The following is a 26,132-nucleotide window of genomic DNA, read 5'->3' as shown; positions in this document are numbered from 1 at the left end:
TTTTCTCTGGCTAGTGCAGAAGAAGTAATGGAAACTAACAGCATGAGGGCATAAAGGGACCACGTGACAGGAAATTGTACAACTTCTAGAAGCTGAGAGTGGACTTCAGCAAGGAAATGGGACTTCAGTCCTATAACCCCAAGGAACCGAGTCAGGACAACAACCCTAACAAGTGTGGAAGCTTATTTCTCTCTGTGGCTTCCAGATAAGTGCCAAGCCAGGATGGCAAGTTGATTTCTGCCTTGTAAGTCCCTCAGTAGAGAGAATGGAATTCACCCAAACGTCTAACAACAGACAGACCTGGGTGTTGCTGTTTTAAGTTAGTAAATTTGTAACACAGAAATAGAAAACCAATATAGCAACATTATTTTTAATTATTTTAAGAGTATACTTTTAAATTATGGAAATTGAGCTTGAAAACATTGGTGTGCATGATCAATAGTTCAGTCATATCCAGTTCTCTGTGACCCCCTGGACCACAGTCTGTTAGACTTCTCTGTCCAGGCAAGAATACTGGACTGGGTTTCCATTCCCTTCTCCAGGGGACCTTCCTGACCTAGGGATGGAATCCCTGTCTCTTGCATCTCCTGCATCCTTTGCTACTGAAATTTACTACTGAGGTAGGCAGATTCTTTACTACTGAGCCACCTGGGAAGTCATTGGTAGTTGAATTCTTGTTTTAACCTTAATAATTGATATTCTATAATAGTAAGTGATTGGTCTTAGAGAATAGGAATTAGAGTGACAGTTGCTATTAATTTTGATGTTGGCCAAAGATCTATTCCTTAGCTTTATATTTTTGGTAGGTGGAGAATAATAATGAGAAAATCCATCCAATGCAAATATGTTTCATAAGGAATTAAAAATGCCTTCTCTTTGACACCATGCCAGTTTGTTTTAATTATCAGTGTGACCTCACTTTGGTCTAGTATTATCAAATCTTTGCTTTTCTACTTTTAATTTAAATGAACATAGGAAGAGGTCTGTTCAAGAGCAAGGAAACACACCTAAAGAAAACAGACTGAAAATATTCCGTCTCCTCAATTTACTTTCTCATCATCCCCAACTAGTGGAAACAAGCTTCCAGTCAAAGAGTTGCCACGATCACATTTATGCAGGTGGAAGGCTTCAAAGTTCTAATCAAAATTCTAAGGTGAAAAGTCAAGAACAAAAACATTCAAAGGGGCCAACTGAACATTTACTCAGTTTCAAGCAGGGATAAAAACACAAAGCCTTATGATATCGAAGCAGGGGTCAAGGTACCTTTTCGATTCTGTTTTCTTGAGATTTCTTAAAGTAGATGGTGGGGATACCGAGTTCAGATGCAGCTATCCACTGCAGAGTGGCTCGAAGCTCCGTGTCAGGACACTCTGGCTCCAGGTCAAAGTTGATCACCAGCAGGCTCCCCTGGCGGCTGGCTGTTCCAACCGGCGTTCCAGAGGCACGTTCTGAACACAGACATAACCACCTTACTACGCTTTCCATGGGAATATCATAGGCAAATTGCATCTCAAAATTATGGGAAAGTGGCTTACCCTCCATGGTTTCTGCCTGTCCTTTAAGAATCTCCTTTTCTTCTACCAATTCACTTTGGGAGAAAACAACAGTATATGGTTGGTAATGTTTAGGAAGAACAAGCTGTAAATGGAAGATGAAGTGATGGGTCTTATTGATATAAAAGCTCTTGAAATATATTTATGGTTTTTGTGGAGTAAACGAATACTAGAGAAGTACTAACATGGCTATTACATTGGACTGCTGCTAAGTCACTTCAGTCGTGTCCAACTCTGTGCGACCCCATAGACGGCAGCCCACCAGGCTCCCCTGTCCCTGGGATTCTCCAGGCAAGAACATGGAGTGGGTTGCCATTTCCTTCTCCGATGCATGACTACTGGGTCTGAAATAGATATTCTTGCCCCTAAAAAAAAAGCCACATAAACTGCATGGTTTTGGTTGAGATGACTGGTGTGGGAGACTCTGAGAGATGCAATTTTCAATTCTTCTCAACCTTCCTTCTACAAACCCTCACAGGTTTTAATAGTCAAGAAAATATTTAGTAGGTAACTAGATCCGATTGGAGGATTTATCCTTCTTCTGCATTTTATTTGTCATTTAAAGGATCTTGTATTTCCATCTCAAAACTGATTATTTTTCTATACCATGATAGCAACATAAATTTGCATTTTAGTCTGGGAAAATATTTTTCTACATATTATCTGGTTCTTTGACCTGAAATGAGGAAAAACACAATCACAAACTTTAGATCTTAAGTTGTACAACAAAATATCTCAATTAGTTGAAATTTTTCTTTTTTTTTTTCATTTTATTGGGAATTGTTAGCAGGCTGAGGGTTGTTTAGAACTAGAGACTCATAACTGAAGTGAGTTCAGTTCATTCGCTCAGTCATGTCCGACTCTGAAAACTGGAAGTAAGGATCTCATTAAATATAGGCATGTTGAATATCTGAGGTATTTTCATTATAGTGAGTACTTATTAGGGAGCCTTGAAAATAGTGGGAAGCTTTAGTAAATGATTTTAAAATTAGAGTATATGTTCCAGTAGCTGGAAGCAAGTGGCCATATTGGGAAACTCATCATTGTCCCATATTTTTGTCCTGTCTAGAAATTAAACTGTAGGTGCTCTTAAAAATGTGTCTCTTTATGGGGGAGGATTCTTCCTTATATTCTCTGTTACTGCTAAAATCTGGCTAGTAAATTCCATTGTATTCCTAACGCCCAGAGAAAGTACAATTGTTCTTTCACAAACACCTATTTGTTTGTGGAAGAATGGCCAATTTCCCAAAGGGTCTGTATTTTTCGGTAGATCTTTATCCAAGGAACATAAGTGAAATGAGCTACTAGATACAGTTTCTGCTGTTATGAAGCAGCAGGATGCTAATAGGGGTAGTAGAGATGGTCTTGGTTTTCTCTTTCTGTATTCTGTGGGGTCCTAGACTCATACTGGGGAGAAAGACGGACAACTAAACAAATGTTGTCTGAAGGAGAAAAAGAAATTTGCCCCAAAGTAGTTTTGTTTGTTTTGTCTCCTTTCAAAACCAAAACAGACCCAAGATAATGTTTATGTTCATCTCTAGCTGCGAGTTATGGCTGTGTGGCTCAGTGAAGGATGCACTGCAACTTTTAATCACTGAGGAATATTCCCGCAGGCAGAATACTGATTGAATAGTGACATAAAAGTGCTTTCGCTATGGATAATAATAATAAAAAAAAAGAACAGGGAGAAGCTTTAGCCCTATATCTCATTTCTATTTTTCTGAAATTTCAGAAATCTCCAAATAATGTCATAATGGTCAAAACTAGCTTTTGGTTCATTTAATTTTCCAGAACAATCACAAATTCTAGATGAAGTCCTGACCTCATGTTGCACTCCCTTTATATACCGTATTTCATGCCTTACTGATTGTACTTTTTTCCCTTGGTATTTTAGAAAGGCCTCATAATGTGGGGAGCAGGTGATGTATCTCCATCATAGTGCCATTTGGTATTGGATTCATTAATGGCAATAGTCCCAGGTGTCTACAAGAAAAGGAAAAGCCTCTCACACTATATTCTACTGAACAATAGTTTTTGTTGGTTGTCATGGTACATTTTAAATGGGTTTTTGGTTCTCTGTATCCATCTAGGTAAAATGACATATATGTCTGAACACATGGATAAGCTTTATCCAAAACGATTATAGTATAAGGGATAGACTTGAAATATAGAAAGCGGTTGATGGTAGGGTGAGGCTACGGCACGCCTGAGTTCTTACTCCAGTGACATGAAACCACACGTCTCCGGGAACCTTGGTAGGACAGACATGATGAAGCCGGTGGTCGGGCACAACCTGAATGATCAAAATGGATTGCCAGATGGAATCAGAGTAGCGGGCTCACAATCACTGCATCTCAGTGGCTACTTACTTAATCATGGGAGAAGATGGCATGCTTTCCTGATAAATGTCCAGGTCCATAATGCCAAGACTGCTAGTGGCACTACTGTTGCCATTGCTGACAAAGCAAAAGTTTACATATTAATGCCAGTCTCCGCCACCTGGCCACACTGCCGACACCGACGTTCCACCATCCTAAGAGGTCCTTCCTTTGATCCCCAGGAGAATATTGCTTTGTGTCTAGGACCCCTAAATTGAGGTTTATTTCTGACCAAATCAGGAGAAAACACAATAAAAGACTCTTTTGACTCACCACCATCATCCTCATCATCAGTATTTTGTAATTTCTGCAGTGGGCTCAGACTTGGTGGATCACACCTGGTGGGTGACAATCAGCATAACCCCTTTCTTCCTCATTCTAGTAGCAGTGAGGATACTTATCCATCAGCAACAGGCTTCTTGGGTATACCTCCAGAGACTAAGATACTTCTGAGAATGCTGGCTTGGGGGAGATCTTCCTGCTTCTTGGCTTCTTGACAGAAACCAGTAGGGTTTTCCCTTTGCCATTCAGGGGATTTTTCTGAGGCATATTCCATAGGATATGCACTTGTCTCATTTTTTTTTTTTCCCTATGGGGCTACAGAATTTGTAAGTACAAAGTTGGGTAATGTCAAAGTTTTATAGCTCCTTTATCTTAAAATCTTGGAGAAGGAGCCACATCTGATACTTCAGTGTGTTGTAGAGAAGGAGGAATTATATATTGTATCATTTTTGTAGGTTGCACAATTAACATATGGTCTAGTTACTAGCCTGGAATCTATTTACTGAAACACAGAAGAGTTGAGCCCATTTTTAGGTTCTGTCTGTACTTGCACAATGGAATGTATCCAATTTCACCAAACTCACCATGTGTCCTCATACCTTCTCTAATTTCCAATGACTTCTCTTGCAAGTAAGGTTTTCTAAGGATGTGTGCTGGAGTGTTGCGTAATGGAACGGTCTTCCCTCTGGAGTTCTATGAATAAACAACTGAACCCCCTCATTTCAAATTCTTGTCTTGGGTTTCACGTGGGGGTACTGAATGTATTCACTGATTGAAATTTGATGACTCAAACATTACGCTGGAGGTAATTAACTGTATAAACTTATGATAAACCCAAAGATTCAAATTCTCTTTGCTTTTTATCCCTATACTGCAACATTTCCACCAGTGTTTGAAATGTTCGATAAATCATTTAACACTGTGACATTTTCTAAGTCTAAACAGACTGAACTGCAGGAAAAAAAAGAAAAATCTTTCCAGGAGGCATACACTCAGATGCAACTGAAACCACTTTCCAACTGATCTTTCTGGAAAGTCCTTAGACTTGCTGGCCTGGTATCAAATAAGATTTGGGATAGAAACGTGAAGATTGTTTCATTTTCACCTCACAGAGGACTAGTTTTTAGTTTATGTCTCCTGAATGGCTTAGGTTCTCCTAAATCTAATCTCTCTAAGCTCCTGTCTAGCTTTCTAGAGCAACAATACAGAGGGCAGGGCAGGGCAGAAAAAGGGAGGAACAGTAAATCCAAGAAATACAACACAGTGTGAAAACACTTGCCTCATGTAAACCCAGCCTCTCTTGCATCTGAAATACAAATGAACCAGAAAGAATCAAACATACCAGCTGTAATAGCAACTCATTAAAAAAAAACAACAACAACAAACCTCACAGTTGTCACATAATTGAATGCACTAGCTGGAGCCTGCAGAGAAGGGAACACAGATGACTCTCAACCTTGGTCGAGCTAATTGAAGCCATAACTGGATATTAAGAGCTCTCAGCACAAATCATGACAGGCAGGCACTTGGTCCTAGCAGAAGCTTTCCTTTTTGCTCTTATCAGGGATCCTTTGGAGAGAATGATTTAAAATGCATTTCTGGAATCTGCGCTGAGACTTATTTCCCTGGGAAGTCAATTAAAGAGCAGGTACCTCATGGATCGCTCACTGAGCTGCAGGAAGCTGCTTGTGTCGTCTGGGTTGTCCTCCTCGTTGGCGAGCTGGGACCAACTGTCCATGCTCTCCCCACTGCTGCCAGGAGGGCTGGAGAACTCATCCAGGGCTCTGCCTTCTTTTGAGACTTCAGCCTCCGGTACATCTCTGGCATCAAGGGTTTCACTGTAGATGGTAAGACATTACTAAGAGTGTAGGCATAAGACTGAACTTTTCCGGGGAACCTCACTGCCCCTAGTGTATATCCCATATATTATTAAGAGTTTGTATGTGTTTGGGGTAGAGCTGTGGGCACACTAAATATTCTGTAAATTAATGTGTGTGTGTCTGTAAAGTTGCTCAGTTGTGTCCAACTCTTTTGCAACCCCATGGACTGTAGCCTGCCAGGCTCCTCTGTCCATGGGATTTCTCAGGAAAGAATACTAGAGTGGGTTGTCATACCCTCCCTCCAGCGGATCTTCCCAACCTAGGAACTGAACACAGGTCTCCTGCATTGCCGGTCCTTCACTGTCTGAGCCACCAGGGAAACCATAAATGAACATGTTATTGTTAAAACTGCCTAGCTCATAATTAGATGCATACTCTCAATTTAGGTAGCCCTACCTGTTAAGTCCCAAGTGGAAAGATCTGGATAACTACAGTATGGAGATGTGGCAGTTTCTATCACACTCTAGGCAAAAGAGTTGGGCACAACATACTGACTGAAAAACAACTGCTGCTAACACTTGGTGGACTTTCCCGGTGGCTCAGATGGGTAAAGCGTCTGGCTACAATGCGGGAGACCCAGGTTCAATCCCTGGGTCGGGAAGATCCCCTGGAGAAGGAAATGGCAACCCACTCCGGTATTCTTGCCTGGAAAATCCCATGGACGGAGGAGCCTGGTAGGCTACAGTCCATGCGGTCACAAAGAGTCAGACACGACTGAGTGACTTTCTTTCTTTAACACTTGGTGAAAGAGGGTTCTTGACAAGTTTGACTTTCCATTTGTTTGCCCGGCAGTTATACACGCACACATACACAGGTGCTCTAGATTAGGGATCAGACCATTTCTTTGCATCCATTTCCTCAGTCTGTCCCAATTTCCTAGAGCACACTGCAGATGTAGTGAGGTTTGCACCACAGGAGAGGAGGCTCAAAATTAAGACCCTAGGACACATCTGCCTCCTTTTCTTCAGGGAGAGAGGGGAGAGAGAGAGACGGATGGAAGAGAGAGAACTTTGCTCTAGATTATAAATAAATTAAAATCTTCTCTGTGGAGAGCAGTTGGTGTCACCATCCCGGAATATAAACAACCAGCTCTAGGAAAATGAAGCTCTGTATCTCTCTAGAAGTCTCTTAACTTGAGGGTTTGTAATTGATCAACCATCAATCCAGGTGCCAGGGCTCTTGGCTCAGAGAGCTGAATGTACAGAAATGGGGAGAGATTCATGCAAACTTTTCTCCACAGGCTCATTGAAAACTAATAGCATGGACGAGAAGGGCTTTAATGACTGTAAACAAAAAGCAAGAGTGTATTTTTCAGTTGATGATGAAGAATAAGGTAACTCAGTGAGTGGACACTGGAATGCTTTCCTTAGCCATTGTGCACTGGCTGTAGAGAGTATTGAGGGCTTCCAGTGAGGACTGTCCTCAGGTCTGGAATTGTCTTGCCAAGGTTATACCCTTTCCCAGTGAGTACCCCAAGGATGCGATGATACAGAGCTACAAAAACCTACTCATTGGCTCCATTTGCACTAAACCTGACAGACCATCCCGGTTTCAGGGTTTCCTGGAGGCTGTGCTGTGCTTTCAGTTGTAAACACATTTGGGGAGGGGGGACCATCTCCCTCTGTCTAATCTTGTCTTGCCCTGCTCCTATACATGGATGTAGACTTTTCTCTGGAGAGCACTCCAAAAATTATCTGTCTGCAGCTCTCTTCAAGATCTGTTCCTGGGACATACAATTTAAGATACTTGATAAATTTCATTCAGAATTCTTGTGTTAGGTAGGAAGTTAGGCATGAGTAGCAAGGGTGGCCTACCGGAAAAAGTTGCAATCTGATCTCTAAACCTAGACTTGCCCAGGAGAGCACACAGTGGATACACACTAACTGCAGGGGCTTCCCCAAGTAAACTTAGTGAGCTAGAAGCCAATTAAGGGCTCATAAATATTCTATACTGATTATAACAGACTGAATTATCAGAAGGCATGCACAACAGAGCAACTTTCAGTCGACCATGAGCATATGACCATCTGCAGTCCCTTTCTTGATTGCTAGTGGGTACAAGCCCTAAAAGTCTACATAATTTTCCTTAATCTTAGAATGAGTACTGTTATCCTTTTTCCAAAAATGATTGTATTAAAAAAAAAAAAACAAAACACCTCAGTTGGTAAAGAATCCGCCTGCAATGCAGGAGACCCTGGTTCGATTCCTGGGTCCGGAAGATCTACTGGAGAAGGGATAGTCTACTTACTCCAGTATTCTTGGGCTTCCCCTGTGGCTCAACTGGTAAAGAATCCGCCTGCAATGTGGTAGACCTGGGTTCGATCTCTGGGTTGGAAAGATCCCCTGGAGAAGGGAAACGCTACCCACTCCAGTATTCTGGGCTGGAGAATTCTATGGACTCTGTAGTCCATGGGGCCACTAAGAGTCAGACATGACTGAGCGACTTTCACTTCATTTCACTTCAGAGAATTTCAAATGCTTAATTTTGGGAGTGTGATTAAATACCACCTCTGAAATGTGAACATGTCACCTTGGTAATTTCACACAAGATCTCAGATTCCTTCTCACAGCATCTGGACAAGTGCGGTGTTGGGGTGTGGCTGCTTCCAGTGCAATCTGCTGCTAACCTTTGGTGCAAAGAGACCCATATAAACTTGATCTTTCTTTCAAAAATGTTGAGATTTTCTAAATTGAGCAAGGAAAAGGGGTGGGGAGGAATAGATGCAGCCAAAGAAACATTTACTGAATTTAACTAAATTCAAATGAAAGAGAAGTTCATTGATGACAAATGGAAATAATATACATGTTCCGCCAAGTGGAAATGAGCCAAGCGTTGAGCACAAAGGAGAGAGATCCTAAGCCAATTGTTCATTTGGTTAAAAAATAATTTCCTAGACCAATTCCTTACTGAGTTAGGACCTTATATTATTAGCAAAATTCGTTCCAGGACATTTCTTACTAAAGCAGAAGTTAAATCTCAGTGATTGACATTAAACATTCAGGTTAAAAAATGAAGCTGTCAGAATATTTTATTTTATCTCAATTTCACACTCTATTTACTGTAAACTTCATATCCCATGTTACATAACCAGGAATTCAGAATGAATAATGATTATCTAAAATAGTAGTTTTCATTTTCTTTTGAGAGAAATTTATAGCTTTGCTCATTTATTTATGAATAATGCACATATATGTTTTGCAGATGTATGTGTTGGCTTTTTTTCCTACTTCTGATCTTACCGCTCACACACAGTGCTTTAAAGGACCATACTTGATCTGACATCAAATTGAACTGTAGAATTTCTGAGTCAGCAGGGACCTCAGAGACCACCTAGTTCAGAGTTCCTCCAACTTCATTTGCTAGCAAACCATTGTCATAATTTTTTCCATATATGCATTACCCTTTATAATAATAATAAAATTTTTAAATTAGTTTATATAACCAAAATACATTTATTTTAGAAAGAAAATTTGAGTCATTACTATAAATGGAAAGCAGGAATCACTCGCCATAGGTAGACAGTAACAATAATCCTAATGTAAGTGATGGAGTTTGGGTGAAATGATGTATTATGTTGGTTTATTAGCAGTAACAAGTGAACCACTGGTATACGATGGTGATAGTGGGGGAGGCTATGCTTATGTGGGGGTAGAGGACATGGAAAATTCTCTGTTCTATCCACTTTACTGTGAATCTAAAACTGCTCTTAAAAAATTAAGCCTGTTTAAAAAAATGAAAAAATAAGGCTATCAATAAATAGCAATTTTTATTTAACAAAATTTCACTAGGAGATTTGCACAGTAAGAAGTGCAGTGGAAGTCCTTAGGTGGAAGGAAAACACTACTGATTGGAACTTGGATACACAGAAACAAAGAACACCGCAAATAGTAAATAATTTTCAAGATGATAATTGAAACTCAGGCATGCTGATAAGTGCATTAATTTTTTAATGGTCAAAACACTCTAACAAGATTGTCACTTTTGTTTCAGATCCTTCCATTTTCTGCCTCTGAGACTGTCATATGACTATGATTATTAAGTTCAGCCCTAGATTTAAAAGGATGTTTATTACATCACTAGATGGTCAACACCGAAATCAGATTGATTATATTCTTTGCAGCCAAAGATGGAGAAGCTCTATACAGTCAACAAAAACAAGACCAGGAGCTGACTGTGGCTCGGATCAGGAACTCCTTATTGCCAAATTCAGACTGAAATTGAAGAAAGTAGGGAAACCCACTAGACCATTCAGGTATAACCTAAATCAAATCCCTTATGATTATACAGTGGAAGTGAGAAATAGATTTAAGGGACTAGATCTGATAGATAGAGTGCCTGATGAACTGTGGATGGAGGTTCATGACATTGTACAGGAGACAGGGATCAAGACCATCCCCATGGAAAAGAAATGCAAAAAAGCAAAATGGCTGTCTGAGGAGGCCTTACAAATAGCTGTGAAAAGAAGGGAAGCAAAAAGCAAAGGAGAAAAGGAAAGATATAAACATCTGAATGCAGAGTTCCAAACAACAGCAAGGAGAGATAAGAAAGACTTCATCAGCGATCAATGCAAAGAAATAGAGGAAAACAACAGAATGGGAAAGACTAGAGATCTCTTCAAGAAAATTAGAGATACCAAGGGAACATTTCATGCAAAGATGGGCTCGATAAAGGCCAGAAATGGTATGGACTTAACAGAAGCAGAAGATATTCAGAAGAGGTGGCAAGAATACACAGAAGAACTGTACAAAAAAGATCTTCACGACCCAGATAATCATGATGGTGTGATCACTCACCTAGAGCCAGACATCCTGGAATGTGAAGTCAAGTGGGCCTTAGAAAGCATCACTATGAACAAAGCTAGTGGAGGTGATGGAATTCCAGTTGAGCTATTTCAAATCCTGAAAGATGATGCTGTGAAAGTGCTGCACTCAATATGCCAGCAAATTTGGAAAATGCAGCAGTGGCCACAGGACTGGAAAAGGTCAGTTTTTATTCCAATCCCAAAGAAAGGCAATGCCAAAAAATGCTCAAAGTACCGCACAATTGCATTCATTTCACACGCTAGTAAAGTAATGCTCAAAATTCTCCAAGCCGGGCTTCAGTAATACGTGAACCATGAACTTCCAGATGTTCAAGCTGGTTTTAGAAAAGGCAGAGGAACCAGAGACCAAATTGCCAACATCCGCTGGATCATCGAAAAAGCAAGAGAGTTCCAGAAAAACATCTATTTCTGCTTTATTGACTATGCCAAAACCTTTGACTGTGTGGATCACAATACACTGTGGAATATTCTGAAACAGATGGGAATACCAGACCACCTGACCTGCCTCTTGAGAAATTTGTATACAGGTCAGGAAGCAACAGTTAGAACTGGACATGGAACAACAGACTGGTTCCAAATAGGAAAAGGAGTACATCAAGGCTGTATATTGTCACCTTGCTTATTTAACTTATATGCAGAGTACATCATGAGAAACGCTGGGCTGGAGAAAGCACAAGCTGGAATCAAGATTGCTGGGAGAAATATCAATAACCTCAGATATGCAGATGACATCACCATTATGGCAGAAAGAGGAACTAAAAAGCCTCTTGATGAAGGTGAAAGAGGAGAGTGAAAAAGTTGGCTTAAAACTCAACATTCAGAAAACGAAGATCATGGCATCTGGTCCCATCACTTCATGGAAAATAGATGGGGAAAGAGTGGAAACAGTGTCAGACTTTATTTTTGGGGGCTCCAAAATCACTGCAGATGGTGACTGTAGCCATGAAATTAAAAGACGCTAACTCCTTGAAAGGAAAGTTATGACCAACCTACATAGCATATTGAAAAGCAGAGACATTACTTTGCCAACAAAGGTCCGTCTAGTCAAGGCTATGGTTTTTCCAGTGGTCATGTATGGATGTGAGAGTTGGACTGTGAAGAAAGCTGAGCGCCAAAGAATTGATGCTTTTGAACTGTGGTGTTGGAGAAGACTTTTGAGAGTCCCTTGGACTGCGAGGAGATCCAACCAGTCCATTCTGAAGGAGATCAGCCCTGGGATTTCTTTGGAAGGAATGCTGCTAAAGCTGAAACTCCAGTACTTTGGCCACCTCATGAGAAGAGTTGACTCATTGGAAAAGACTGATGCTGGGAGGGATTGAGGGCAGGAGGAGAAGGGGATGACAGAGGATGAGATGGCTACATGGCATCACTGACTCGATGGACGTGAGTCTGAGTGAACTCCGGGAGTTGGTGATGGACAGGGAGGCCTGGCGTGCTGCTATTCATGGGGTTGCAAAGAGTTGGACACGACTGAGCGACTGAACTGAACTGATTAAGTGCATTAATTTTTTAATGGTCAAAACACTCTAACAAGATTGTCACTTTTGTTTCAGATCCTTCCATTTTCTGCCTCTGAGATTGTCATATGATTATGATTATTAAGTTCAGCTCTAGATTTAAAAGGATGTTTATTATACTCAATCTAGGATTTCTAGGTGATTCATCCCGGGACAATTTTTGTCTGTCTAGAACACAAGGATGTTAAAGATTCAGTTCAATTCAATTCTTCATATCATTGGCATCATTTCTCTCTTTTTTCACATTTTGTCTCAAATGCCAACATTCTATCTTAAGAAGCCACTCCCCCCAACTAGTTATTTTCTGTCACATTACTCTTCTTATTTTCCTCTCATCACACTCTAGAGTAATCTTTTTCAAAAGGGTTTTTCCATGCACACTGTCTATTTCTCCCACTGGTGTGCAAGGTAGCCCTCTAGGCTGCTCTGTCCATGGGATTTCCCAGACAAGAATACTGGAGTGGGTAGCCATTTCCTTCTCCAGGGGATCTTCCCGACCCAGGGATTGAACCCAGGTCTCCGGCATTTCAGGCAGATGATTTACTGTTTGAGTCACCAGGGAAGCCCAAGAGCCATGGGTGCAGGCACGAAATCTTTATGTTCTCTTGTGCTTGCAGCTCCAGTGGCAATGTGTATCCCAGATGAGCATGCAAATATTTGTCAGGTGAAAATTTTTTTTCTTGAAGCAAACATAATTGAATACACAATGTATTTCTAAAAAATTATATAAGGTGAGTGCAACATGTGAATGATCAAAATTTTCAGTTTGGTGTTTATACCTTGGTCTCCAATTATCAAAAAGTTAGATAACTGCTTTTCAATAATCTCAGAGAAGGTGGATGAGTTAAGAACACATTGCTGTTCACCAATAGGATAATATTTTCCCAGAAATCAAGAACTGGGCTATCCTAAATCACTTAAGCTCTTTAAAATTGATTTAATTCGGTATGTGGACAAATGAGATGGCCTGAAATACAATAGTAGCAGTAGTGGTGTTAGTTGCTCAGTCGTGTCCGACTCTTTGCGACCCCATGGACTGTGGCCCACCAGGCTCCTCCGTCCATGGAATTGTCCAGGCAAGAATGCTGGAGTGGATTGCCATTCCCTTCTCCAGAGGATCTTCCCAATCCAGGGAAAGAACCTGGGTCTCCTGCATTGCAGGCAGATTCCTTACTGTCTGAGCTACAGTATTTCTATTTGGGTCTGATGGCCATGATGAATTCTGGTTTTACATAACAAAAAAGTAAGAATGTGATTTTTATTTCATTATGTTGAGCTTTTACGAAGCTTTTAGTAAGAATTATGAGAATGTCCCTCAGAGAATAGCCTAATAATATCTTCAGGACATGACACCTCCCCACTTCCAAACAATCTAATGTGTGCCTATGTCATCTCCCTCCCTCTTGTGTATAAGTGGGTAGGAAGTCTTTCACAGGGAATTGAGCTCCATAGTTAGGTATTTTGACACATCAAATCTCCTGATAACAACCCTGAACTTAGAAAATGTGATCTAAGTATGACTAATTTCCCTCTTGCAAATCCTGAGAATTCTCTGGTTTTAATAAAATTCTCACACTGTTTATAACAAGTTTCTCTTGGGAAAAAGATCTTCTGGAATAAAAGCAACCATATACCTTAAGCCCAAACAACAACTATAGAGTAAACATTTATTGAGTGTTTGTAATAGACTAGGTGCTGAGTTAAGAGCCTGTCTACATTTCTTTATGTAAACCTTAAGAATCTTCTGATGATTACTGCCTACAGGTGAGACAGAGTGCCTGAAGAATGATGGATGGAGGTTCGTAACATTGTACAGGAGGCAATGATCAAAACGATCCCCAAGAAAGAGAAATGCAAAAAGGAAAAATGGTTGTCTGAGGAGGCCTAACAAATAGTTGAGAAAAGAAGAGAAGCAAAGGCAAATGAGAAAAGGAAAGATATACCCATCTGAATGCAGAGTTCCAAAGAATAGCAAAGAGAAATGAGAAAGAATTCCTAACTGATCAATGCAAAGAAATAGAGGAAAACAACAGAGTGGGAAAGATTAAAGATCTCTTTAAGGAAATTAGAGATACCAAGGGAACATTTCATGCAAAGATGGCACAATAAAGGACAGAAATGGTATGGACCTAACAGAAGCAGAAGATATTAAGAAGAGGTGGCAAGAATACACAGAAGAACTGCACAGAAAAGATCTTCATGACCCAGATAACCACGAAGGCGTGATCACTCACCTAGAGCCAGACATCCTGGAGTGAGAAGGCAAGGGGGCCTTAGGAAGCATCACTATGAACATAGCTAGTGGAGGTGATGGAATTACAGCTGAGCTATTTCAAATCCTGAAAGATGATGCTGTGAAAGTGCTGCACTCAATATGCCAGCAAATTTGGAAAATCCAGGTGACAGAACTGGAAAAGGTCAGTTTTCATTCCAATCCTAAAGAAAGGCAATGCCAAAGAATGTTCAAACTACTGCCCAATTGCACTTATCTCACACACTAGCAAAGTAATGCTCAAAATTCTCCAAGTTAGGCTTCAACAGTACATGAACTGTGAACTTCTAGATGTTCAAGCTGGATTTAGAAAAAGCAGAAGAACCAGAGATCAAATTGCCAACATCCACTGGATCATAGAAAAAGCAGAGAATTCCAGAAAAACATCTATTTCTGCTTCATTGACTATGCCAAAGTCTTTGACTGTGTGGATCACAATACACTGTGGAAAATTCTTAGAGTTGGGAATACCAGACCACCTTTCCTGCCTCCTGCGAAACCTGTTTGCAAGTCAAAAAGCAACAGAACCAGACATGGAACAACAGACTGGTTCCAAATAGGAAAAGGAGTTCGTTAAGGCTGTATATTGTCACCCTGCTTATTTAATTTATATGCAGGGTACATCATGAGAAATGCTGGGCTGGATGGAGCACAAGCTGGAATTAAGATTGCCAGGAGAAATATCAATAATCTCAGATATGCAGATGATACCACCCTTATGGCAGAAAGTGAAGAAGAACTAAAGAGCTTCTTCATGAAGGTGAAAGAACAGAGTGAAAAAGCTGGCTCAAAACTCAACATTCAAGAAACAAAGATTATGGCATCCAGTCCCCTCAGTTCCTGGGGAAAAGATGGGGAAACAATGGAAACAGTGACAGGCTTTATTTTCTTGGGCTCCAAAATCACTGCAGATTGGTGACTGCAGCCATGAAATTAAAAGATGCTTGCTTCTTGGAAGAAAAGCTATGACAAACCTAGATAGTGTATTAAAAATCAGAGACATTGCCAAGAAAGGTCTGTATAAAAGCTATAGTTTTTCCAGTAGTTATGTGTGGATGTGAGAGTTGGAACATAAAGGAAGCTGAGTGCCGAAGAATTGATGCTTTTGAACTGCAGTGTTGGAGAAGACTCTTGAGAGTCCCTTGGACTGCAAGGAGATCCAACCAGTCCATTCTAAAGGAGATCAGCCCTGGGTGTTCTTTGGAAGGAATGATGCTAAAGTTGAAGCTCCAATACTTTGGCCACCTGATGCGAAGAGCCAACTCATTAGAAAAGTCCCTGATGATGGGAAAGACTGAAGGCAGGAGGAGAAGAGGATGACAGAGAATGAGATGGTTTGACTGTATCATCGACTCAATGGACATGAGTTTGTGCAAGCTCCAGGAGCTGGGGAAGGACAGGGAAACCTGCTGCAGTCCAGGAGGTTGCAAAGAGTCTGACACGACTGAGTGACTGAACAACAGCAGGTGAGTAAGGTCTTTCCTGGTGCCTGAGTGGTGAAGAACTTGTTTGCCAGTGAAGGAGACATGGTTTGATCCCTAGGTTGGGAAGATCCACTGGAGAAGGAAATGGCAACCCATTCCAGTATTTTTGCTGGAAAATCCTAGGGACAGATTCGCCTGGTGGGCTATCATGCCCCTTGCACTGAAAGCACTTAGCCTGTGGTCTACCCCTGGACCACAAGGGAACTTCCTACAATTCTTTATATTGTGCCAAAAAGAAAAATATATTAAATGCTTAGTCTGGATGCTTTGAGAAAAGATTTAGCTCTCGAATTTTGAAGGCTGATGATTCTACCAAGTTTTTTTTCTCTTTCAGTGTTGGAAAATTGAATCAGGAATCCACATTATGAGATAATATGTGTTTGGGTCATTTATTGGGAACACAAACTAATTCAGTTGGAAGCTTTATTCATGCCTATTTCCCAACCTTTTGGAATGTTCTTAGGTTGTACCTATTTTGAGTATCATTTGTGACATTTAACTCAAAATTGTAGAATGCATGGTATCTAATTTCAGTGACCGCCACTATTAGATTTGAGCCTACAAGTATGAACCTTGTTGAACTATTGGTTCAAGAATGCTCCCTAGCTAGATGATCTTCTTTTACTAAGAATCTCAGCTGGAGTTTTCAAGTCAAACCTGAAATCCAAAACAAGTCTTTAATCACAATTAATACCTTGTCATGCATCATATTTCCTGGAGGTGGTGAACACTATGGTAAGATATGGTACTTCTGTAAGATTTTGACAAGTATTGTCGGAGAATTACAATATGTAAGAACTTGTCTTCTTAGTCAGTTCATGTTCTTTTGCTTGTACGTTTTCATGCCTTTGTCCCCTGCATTCTTCTAGGATTTAATCCAACTGGAAAGCTAAACTTTTAGCACTAAGTAGCTAAGAAAGTGCAACTGGAGCACCCACTGCCCATAACTTGTAAAGATGCTTTATAATGATCGTTTGTACCTGAAGATGGATCCATTTGGGGGATTTCTCATTCTTGGTGGGGGTATGGATGTCCTAGGGATTTTCCAGAGCTGACAAAATTTGAAGAAGCCTATGTTCAACTGGTTAATTGCAGCTAAACACTTAAAAATCATAAGCTCTCTGAATGATAGATGTGTATCTCTGAAAAGATAATGCAAGCTATTTCTCAACTTATGTTTCCCAAAGCCAGTAGATTAATTTTTGTCTCTGTTTATTTCTGTAGCTTAGAAAAAAACTTAAAGTATATATCAAATTTTTAAATGCTACAGTGGTTTCATATTCAAGAATCTTATGAATTTGCTACAGAAAATGGGAGTTGTAAAAGGAACTGATATTTCTTTAAGCTGCCTGAGAGAAATAATTACCTTCTCTCAAATTCAAAATGCACTGTCACCTACATTATGATTTTCTGGAAAAAGAACTATTGAAATAACAACATCCCAGTGTTTATTTCTGCACTTATCCTACCGTGATTATGTTGAAGTTTAGTCACTAAGTCGTGTCTGATTCTCTTGCAACCCCATGGTCTGTAGCCTGCCAGGCTTCTCTGACCATGGAATTTTCCAGGCACAAAAACTGGAATGAGCTGCCATTTCCTTCTCCAGGGAATCTTTCCCACCCAGGGATCAAACTGTGTCTCATGGGTTGGCAGGTATTTTTTACCACTTGCACGGAAGCCTGTATTATACTATGAATCTAAAGAGTCAGCACTGTGGGACATGGTGTCCTTGCAAAGATCTTTAGGGTAAGACAAGAAAGAAAAACTCGAGAGAACCTGGGGGAAAATTACACCAAAATATTTAATGTCAGATTCCAATATTAAAACTTATTTAAATTTAGCTTTTTTTTCAAGTGATCAAGTTGATGTGTTTTCTTTTTTGCTTGAAAGTTGCCATGAATTAATTTCAAAAGGTAGCTTACTATGGGAGATTAATTTTAATGGGGAGAATGATATCGCATTTCTTTTATTATACACAGAAACCTAATTTGTTTTAGGAATTAAAAAAAAATTTACTTCTGCCTTTCTATTATATGTATGCTAAGTCACTTCGTGTCTGACTCTTTGCCACCCTCTGGACTGTAGCTCGCTAGGCTCCTCTGTCCATAGGCATGCACATGTCTCCAGGCATGAATACTGGCGTGTGTTGCCATGCCTCCTCCAGGGGATCTTCCCAACGCAGGGTCTGAACCCATATTTCTTATGTCTCCTGCATTGGCAGGAGGGTTCTTTACCACTAGCACCACCTGGGAAAGTGTATATTAACTCAGGGAGGCCAATGACTATCTCAGGAATTCAGTTCCTGCACCAGTAAGTTCCTAAGATTTAGAATAAATAGTGATTAAGGTGCAAAGTGCAGTCCCATGAACCTTCGTTCGTCTAAGAGATCACTCACTCACCTGGGGTTCTGGCAGGCACTCAGGGCAGCGTCTTCACCCTTCCCTGACTCTGGGACCTTTTCTTCTTCCAAACACCTTTCTTTTTCCTCTAGGGGGCTGTGTTCGGAAATAACGTGTTCAGGTTCTCCCACACATTCTTCTCTCTGATCTGTTTCGATCTGGATTAAAGGCACTTCCCTTGAGCAAAGTGATCGCCGGGTGTGGCTTAGAGGGACCGCATGGTGGCATGAGGGAGTTTCCTTTTTAAAATCTAAACTGCCGTGACTTGTAAGAGGAGCAGCTTTGCTTGGGGAGGACCCTGGGAGATGGCTGCTTTCTGTGATTGAGTTTTTCCTCGGATAATCCACAGACTCCTGCACAAGCAGAGCTGGTCCACTTTGCACCCTGCCCGAAGCTAATCTGCCCGCACACTTTTCCACTTGCAAGGAGGGGCCCCCTGAAGGAGGTTCAGCATCAGCCGCGCCGGCATCATCCACTATAATTTTGTTCTTCCGCATGAGAGCCTCGATTGAGTTTGCCCACGTCTCGTGAATTAACATGTTTGTGATGTGGTCAGCCCCGCCTCTGCGATACAGGCAAGAGTCAGATTTGCAGAGACCCGAGGAGGAAGCGCCGCCGACTGGCTGGACGCTGAGGAAGTCTTGCTGGCTGTGTTGAGAAAAGCCGTCTAAGGAGTTAGCTTTGATGGGCACGTTCACCGTGAGCCTGGCGCCCGGAGATCTGCCGTCGGGCACAGACGACTGTCTGTAGTACAAGGGGGACCGCAGAGAAGGCGAGAGCAAGCCAGTGGTCCAGTCCTGGCTGCCTTGCCTGGAGGAGGGGCCGTCTTTGCCCTCTCGTTCAATGTCCCTCAGCATGTACCTGTAGAACTCCTCGGTGATGCTTTCGGTGCTGGACTGCTTCGAGGGACAGCTTGGCTTCACACTCAGATGGTCGTTTTTCCGGCAGGCCTGTTGCACAGCTGAGTTCAAGATGCTGCTGGCATTCTTGCCTGCGTAGTAATCCAGCAGTAACTCGAAGCCTCTTCCTTCATTTTCCATCTGGTTCACCATGAACCTGGAAAACTCATCGGTGATGCTCTCACAGCTCGACTGCTTAGAGACGGAGCTGGCCCGGCTAACTGGCTGACTCAGGGTACTCATTAAACCCAGGCTGTTCACATAGGCCCGGGTGTTAGAGTCCTCCTCTGGAATGCTCTCGCAGCTGGAGGCCTTCAGGCGGTTCCACCTGTCCCCACCCAGTAACCGACTCCGGGGGTAGCCCTGTGCTTGCCACACACCGTCCACCAAGGAGAACTCTGTGAGGTTCATGATCTTGGCTGCCACTTCGTTTGCAAAAATACTGACAGAGTCTGGGATGTCCTCGAGGTTCATGGACTCGTCCACCACCCTGTTCATCAGCTTCTCTTTCAGCTCCGGGTGCTCATCGGTTTTCCTCTTGATCTCGCTGAGTCGCGGGGGCTTGTGTTTCCTCACAGTGGCCCCGCTGGCCTGGCTCTCTTTCTTCTTCTTCAAGGATCGGCAGGAGATGTTGGGGGTAACCAGAAACTCATTCCCTCTTTTCCATGCACAGAACCAGGGTTGTTTTCCATTGGAGTTGTCAAGGCAAATCGCTGCGATTTCCGTTGCCATGGAGACGATCGTCTCTGCTAATTCTTCTGCGAAGTCTGCAATGCAGTATATGTCTGGGTCTTTTTCTGGTAGCATGGATTGAGCAGGAAGCAGCAAATCATCCCCCAACACAGACGGGCAAACTTGAAGTTCACTGTTCAGAGGCAAGGCACCATTGTACTTTTCTTGAGCATTTGCAATGATGCTGTCCTCAGTGTCCTGAGAGCTGATGCTGTACTTGCCAACTGTTGGTGTCATTTCTTCCTCTGGAGGGGCTCTGCATTCATTCTCATTATCACTGGGTGGTGCAGGAGGGTTTTTCATATCTTCCACCACCGATCCTTTCAGATATATTTCCTTGGGTGGTGTTTTAGCAGACATGCTGGTACTGCAGGATAATTCAGATTGCAGTGTGGGGATCTGGGAAAGACCTGACTCTGCTGGACCCTTGCTGTCTTGCTTCGGATGTCCAGCATCTACAAGATCATTGATAACAGGACTGCTGATATGCAGGTTGCTAAGTGGATGGCAATTGGAGTATTCAGCGGCTTTTGTCCATGCTGGACAAATGGCTTGATCAGTTGGCTGGAAGTCTGGTTCGGTTTCCCTCCATCTGATGGTCTCCTTAGAAAGGACAGGGGGACATCCCCCAAGCTGTACAAGGTGGCTCATCTTCTCGAACGTGAAGCGTATCACATTGAAGAGCAGCTGATTTACACTTTCCATTAAGGATTCCAGGGTTTCAGATGAGTCCCTGTCATCATTGGGGTCTATCATTTTATTTTTCTGGTGAATTTCATCAATGGAATGCTTCAGGATAACATTAGACAGGGTCTGTGCCAGTTCATTCCCAAGGGCATTTTCTGAGCACAAGGTCTGAGGCTTTGAAACAGCTTCTACGATCCTCCTATTCACTGACTCCATGAGGTCTCCAATGCTGCTGTAGGCATTAGGTCTTGTTAAGACCAAGGCAACCTCCTTGAGCAAGGCCTCTGCAATGGCTTCATTCCCCAGCTCCATGCTCTTTTCTGCCACTAAACCACAAAGTGGGGGGATGGCTGCAGGGGCCTCAGCTTCAGACAGGAAGCCACTGGAAGCCACCGGGCACTTCACCTCTCCTGTTTCTCCCAGGCCACAGACAGCAACAGCACTGGCCACCTGAGTCATGCCACATAAAGCAGACGGAAACGAGTATTCACTGAGGGAGGGATCCTTGAGTACTTGAGAGGCCTGAGTTTGTCCTGGCTCATCACCTCCCAGTGGATGGTGTGAAACCAGAGGTTCTTGCTCCATTTTGAATCTTTCTGTGGCTTGTGGACTTGAAATGGTCCCAATAACAGTGGCTGCACAAGCTAATGCTACTTCTAGAGGACTCTGGGGGCGTCTTCTGGAGTTCTCTCCAGAGGGGACACCTGAAGTTTCACTGGAGACTTCTGTCTCGGGCCACGAGGAGATGCCTGGCTCAGGGCCAGCATCACTGCCTTCTGGACTCTGGACAATGACGATTTTGGGGGGCTCGTTCCATGACTGAGGTACCACGATATCTTTTGTGGAAGAGCCACTGGGAAGCAGAGCACTTCCTACAGAAACACTGACTGCAGATTCCTGGGGGAGGGCAGGCTGAGACTTAGAGAGTCGAAGAAATGCATCTTGCAGCACAGATTCCGCTAAATTCGTGGCATACTCGCCTGTTGTGGCTTCTCCATCTTGTAAGGGAAGAAGAGAGCTTGTGCGGTCTTCACGGTCCCCTGGGTCTAAATTGCTGTCACGCTCAGAGAAAGTCCCACATGCAGAAAGTCCATCCCTCTTAACCATCTTTGAGAAATAAGCATTGCCTGGACTACATAGTGCCTGTGAGTTTTCCTCTTGACTTTTACACTTTTCTGAAGAATAATCCTTTGTGGTTGACCGCTCATTCCCCACAGCTTCACCTTTCCACTTTGATATCTTGGCTGAAGGATCTAGACTCTGCAGACTTGTATATTCTGCCACTCTTCCCAGAGATCCTTCTGTTTTAACCAGTGGTGGATGATATTTGCTAACATACTTGTCTTCAAATGTATAAAGTAATTTTTCCTTGCTGTAATTCCATTCCTCCTTAGTGGCTTCCTTTGGCTTTTTATTTTCCAAGATACTGGTTGAGACATTTATATTTTCATAACCTGGTAAAGAGAAAATGATACTACTTATTTATTTTATTTAAGTAAAAATATTATTTTTTCACTTTTGATCATCTGCTTTTATTCTGTTTTTTTGCAATTCTGAGTACTTTTTTTTATTGGAGTACAGTTGATTTACATTGTTTTGTTGGTTTTAAGTATGCAGAAAAGTGAATCAATTATATATATATATATATATATATATATATATATATATACACACCCAGTCATTTTTAGATTTTTTTCCCATGTAGGTCATCACAAAGTATTGAATACAGCTCCCTGCACTATACAATAGGTTCTTATTAGTTATCTATTTTATATACAGTAGTATGTATATGGGGCTTCCCGGGTGGCTCAGCTGGTAGAGAATTCGCCTGCAATGCAGGAGACCCTGGTTCAATTCCTGAGTTGGGAAGTTCCCCTGGAGAAGGGAGAAGCCACCCACTCCAGCATTTTTGAGCCTCCCTGGTGACTCAGATGGTAAAGAACCCAACCACAATGCGGGAGACCTAGGTTCAATCCCTGGATTGGGAAGATCCTCTGGAGGAGGGCATGGAAACCTACTTCAGTGTTCTTCCCTAGAGAATCCCAAGGACAGAGGAGCCTGGTTGGCTACAGCTCATGGGTTTGCAAAGAGTTGGACACAACTGAGCGACTACGTCCAGCACAGCACACTGCGTATATGTCACTCCCAATCTCCCAGCCCGCCCCCCGCCCCCGACCATTTCCACCTGGTAATCATGAGTCTGTTTTCAACATCTGTGACTCTATTTCTGTTTTATAAATAAGTTCATTTGTACTATTTTTTTAGATAAAGAAGGACAAACAAAACCCAAAGTTAGTAGAAGGAAAGAAATCATAAAGATCAGAGCAGATATAAATGGAACAGAGACAAAAACAAACATAAAAAGCCATAATTCGAGAAGTTCCATGCACCATTACTTTTTAGACAGCAGGTTCACATGAGTCTAAAATAATCTTTATTTCCAAAAATGCCTTAAAGGATCAGTTATCTTTTTTTTCTGTTTTTTGAAAATAGTATTTTGAATATTTCTTCAAGAAATATGAATCTGCAAAAGCTTTTGAGTTTCATTGTGAGCTGCCCTCAATAGAATGGCTTTCAGTGTGGAGTACAGATGCCAGTGCTAGACTGGAAGAGGGCATCTGGGAGCCGAGGGCTGGTCACTGTGCTTTGGCGAGAAAGTAACCAAGACAACTGTGTCCTGCAGCTGCCCAGTGGATACAGAGGGAGAAGGCAGGATATGCAGGATATCGTGGGCCTTGTTGAGAGAGCTTCTCTCATGCCCCAAGGACAGTGAGAACAGAATCTGGAGTATCCCTTCCTCTTTGGGGAAGAGTAACTCATTGTTCACTGAGCTCTATTAATGAGTCAAAAGAAAGAATTAATAAACACACGCTAAGAGCTTTTCTGGAGAAGGCAATGGCAACCCACTCCAGTACTCTTGCCTGGAAAATCCCATGGATGGAGGAGGCTGATGGGCTGCCGTCTATGGGATCGCATAGAGTCGGACACGAATGAAGCGACTTAGCAGCAGCAGCAGCAAGAACTTTTCTGGGTTACTTGCTCCTGCCCTGGAAAAATAATCATGCTGGCTCAGTCATGTCCGAGTGACCCCATGGACTGCAGCCTGTCAGGCTCCTCTGTCCATGGGATTTCCCAGGCAAGAATACTGGACTGGGTTGCCATTTCCTTCTCCAGGGGATCTTTCTAACCCAGGGATCTAACACGGGTCTCCTGTGGCTCCTGCATAGATAGGCAGATTCTTTACCAGTGAGCCACCTGGAAAGCCCGGAAATGTAATAAATATATATTTTAAATGGCTAAATATAATACATATAATAGTTCTGGAGACACTGTTATACTCCCAAATTATGGATAAGGAAACTGGAGCTCAGAAAGACTTAGATCACTGGCCCCAGCTTTCACAGCCTCAAAGAGGCAGCGCTCGGATTCAGGCCAATCTCACTCAGCCTCAGCTAACAGATGGCTTTAATGGAAATCTTAGGGAAATTAACTTTCCTCCAAGTGATAGTCTCCATCTCTTGGCAGGCAGGAAGATTTTGTTTTAAAACAGAGATTTCCTTCAGCATCCCTAAGGCATCTTTACGGAGAATGGGGCCATCTAACCATTAAATCTGTTAAAGTGCCTCCGTCAGCATCCTCACTAGTGTTTTCTTATTCTCTCTCCCTCCTGAAACTTCTTACGTGAAGATTGTGATGCGTCAGCCAAACTGATGTGGCCTGAAACTTTTCTGAAATGTAACCAAGACATTTTTATAGGGTGACTAATTTCAGGATGCACATTCATTTTACAGGAAAGTTCTCACCGTTCCTATACTCTTCCACTTCACTTTCCTCCTCCAAGTGCTCGGATGCGGTGAGAAAGTCTTCTTCAATTGAAGACAAGGAGCAGTTCGTGTCATCCTCCACTTTCAAGATGTTTGTTTCAAGGTGGAGCTGCCGCTCCTGTACCAGTTCCAGACCAATCAAAAATTTGTTGATTTCAAAGATGATGCAATTGGTACTGTTTGGTCTGTTCCCTCTTGCACACTGGACCAAGCAGACATCTGACATCCAAGGACACTGCAAGTAGAGAGAGAAAAAGGCATTTGTTAAAAACAACAACAACAACAACAAAATACCACAGAGATTCTTGGGGGATGCTAGTGGTAAAGGATCCACCTGCCAATGCATGAGATGTAAGAGATGCGAGTTTGATCCCTGGGTCAGGAAGATCCCCCGGAGAAAGAAATGGCAACCCACTCCAGTGTTCTTGTCTGGAGAATCCCATGGACAGAGAAGCCTGGTGGGCTACAGTCTGTGGGGTCACAAAGAGTCCGACACAACAGCACACACACACACAAGAGAAAATATAAAATCCGACCTTTCTTCTATTAGTCTCTCCCATTAGAAGGAATGGTGACCTTTAAAATACTTGGAATATCTTCAGGGCGTATATTGATGAACTGCTTGAAAAAATTCAAATGGTGCTTTGGAACACAGGGTATATAGGAGAAAAGTTGACTAGTTGTATGGCATATTTTTGTTCTCTCCTGTCTAGGTGAAAATTTCACTAGGCAAAGTTTAGCAGGCACAGAAGACCTCATTCAAAGCTTTTAAAATAAGAGGAGGAGGCCAGAACTGAGTTGGATTACAACTCCACTGAAACAAAAAAAAGGCAATAGGGTTTTGAAGAGCTGGTACAGGAGGACTGAAGTCCATCTGTGTTTGCTTAGGAAAAGGAAACTTCTTGTATCTTCTTGGCTTGAGGTAGTTTTGTAAATTGGAGCAAAGTGCCTGCAGAAGTTAGGCTCCCATTCTTCCAAAGACATAGGGACACTAACTTCTTTGATGACATTTCCAGGAGATGGGTCCAAGGTCCTTGAGAAAGACATTCTTGGGTTGTACAGTGTCAAAAGGCTTTTAAAATGATTTATATCTCAATAGGGCAGAGAAGCAATTTATAAAAATAAGTTCTCTAAAATCAATATTCTAAGAAAAGGGAAGTTTGGGGCCTGGAGTTAGGAATAAGGCTGTCTAAAATTTAATAAAGCCTAGGGGAAAGTTAAGGCTGTCTTGGGTGCTTCTTTTGATTAAATGATTCTAAGTTCTCAGACCAATAGTTTTTCTGCCTTTCTGATGTTCAGTACAACCTCTCTGCTAGTATTTCACACAGATGGAAAGTGTTCTATCAACTATGGTTATATTTTATAATTTGTAGTGTTCATTTGAACAAGCAGCCAAAATGAGA

At 42.0% G+C, this 26,132-nt stretch overlaps 1 protein-coding gene across 2 annotated transcripts in view; it reads right to left on the bottom strand.

Moving 5' to 3' along the window:
• The window catches only part of SPHKAP (SPHK1 interactor, AKAP domain containing), a 136,134-nt gene that overhangs the window by 13,484 nt on the left and 96,518 nt on the right, over positions 1 to 26,132 (bottom strand). For both annotated transcript variants that reach the window (XM_005890155.2, XM_070385607.1), the window contains exons 5-10: positions 24,709 to 24,964; positions 18,588 to 22,359; positions 5,866 to 6,051; positions 3,923 to 4,009; positions 1,536 to 1,588; positions 1,264 to 1,448 (exon numbers count right to left, since the gene is read on the bottom strand). In XM_005890155.2, coding sequence (XP_005890217.2) covers positions 1,264 to 1,448; positions 1,536 to 1,588; positions 3,923 to 4,009; positions 5,866 to 6,051; positions 18,588 to 22,359; positions 24,709 to 24,964 — 4,539 coding nt within the window. The remainder of the gene's footprint in view (positions 1 to 1,263; positions 1,449 to 1,535; positions 1,589 to 3,922; positions 4,010 to 5,865; positions 6,052 to 18,587; positions 22,360 to 24,708; positions 24,965 to 26,132) is intronic.

This window comes from Bos mutus, chromosome 2, assembly GCF_027580195.1.
Source record: "Bos mutus isolate GX-2022 chromosome 2, NWIPB_WYAK_1.1, whole genome shotgun sequence".
NCBI classification, from domain to species: domain Eukaryota; kingdom Metazoa; phylum Chordata; class Mammalia; order Artiodactyla; family Bovidae; genus Bos; species Bos mutus.
The sequence above is the reverse complement of the archived record's forward strand: the minus strand, read 5'-3'. Positions and strand labels throughout refer to the sequence as shown.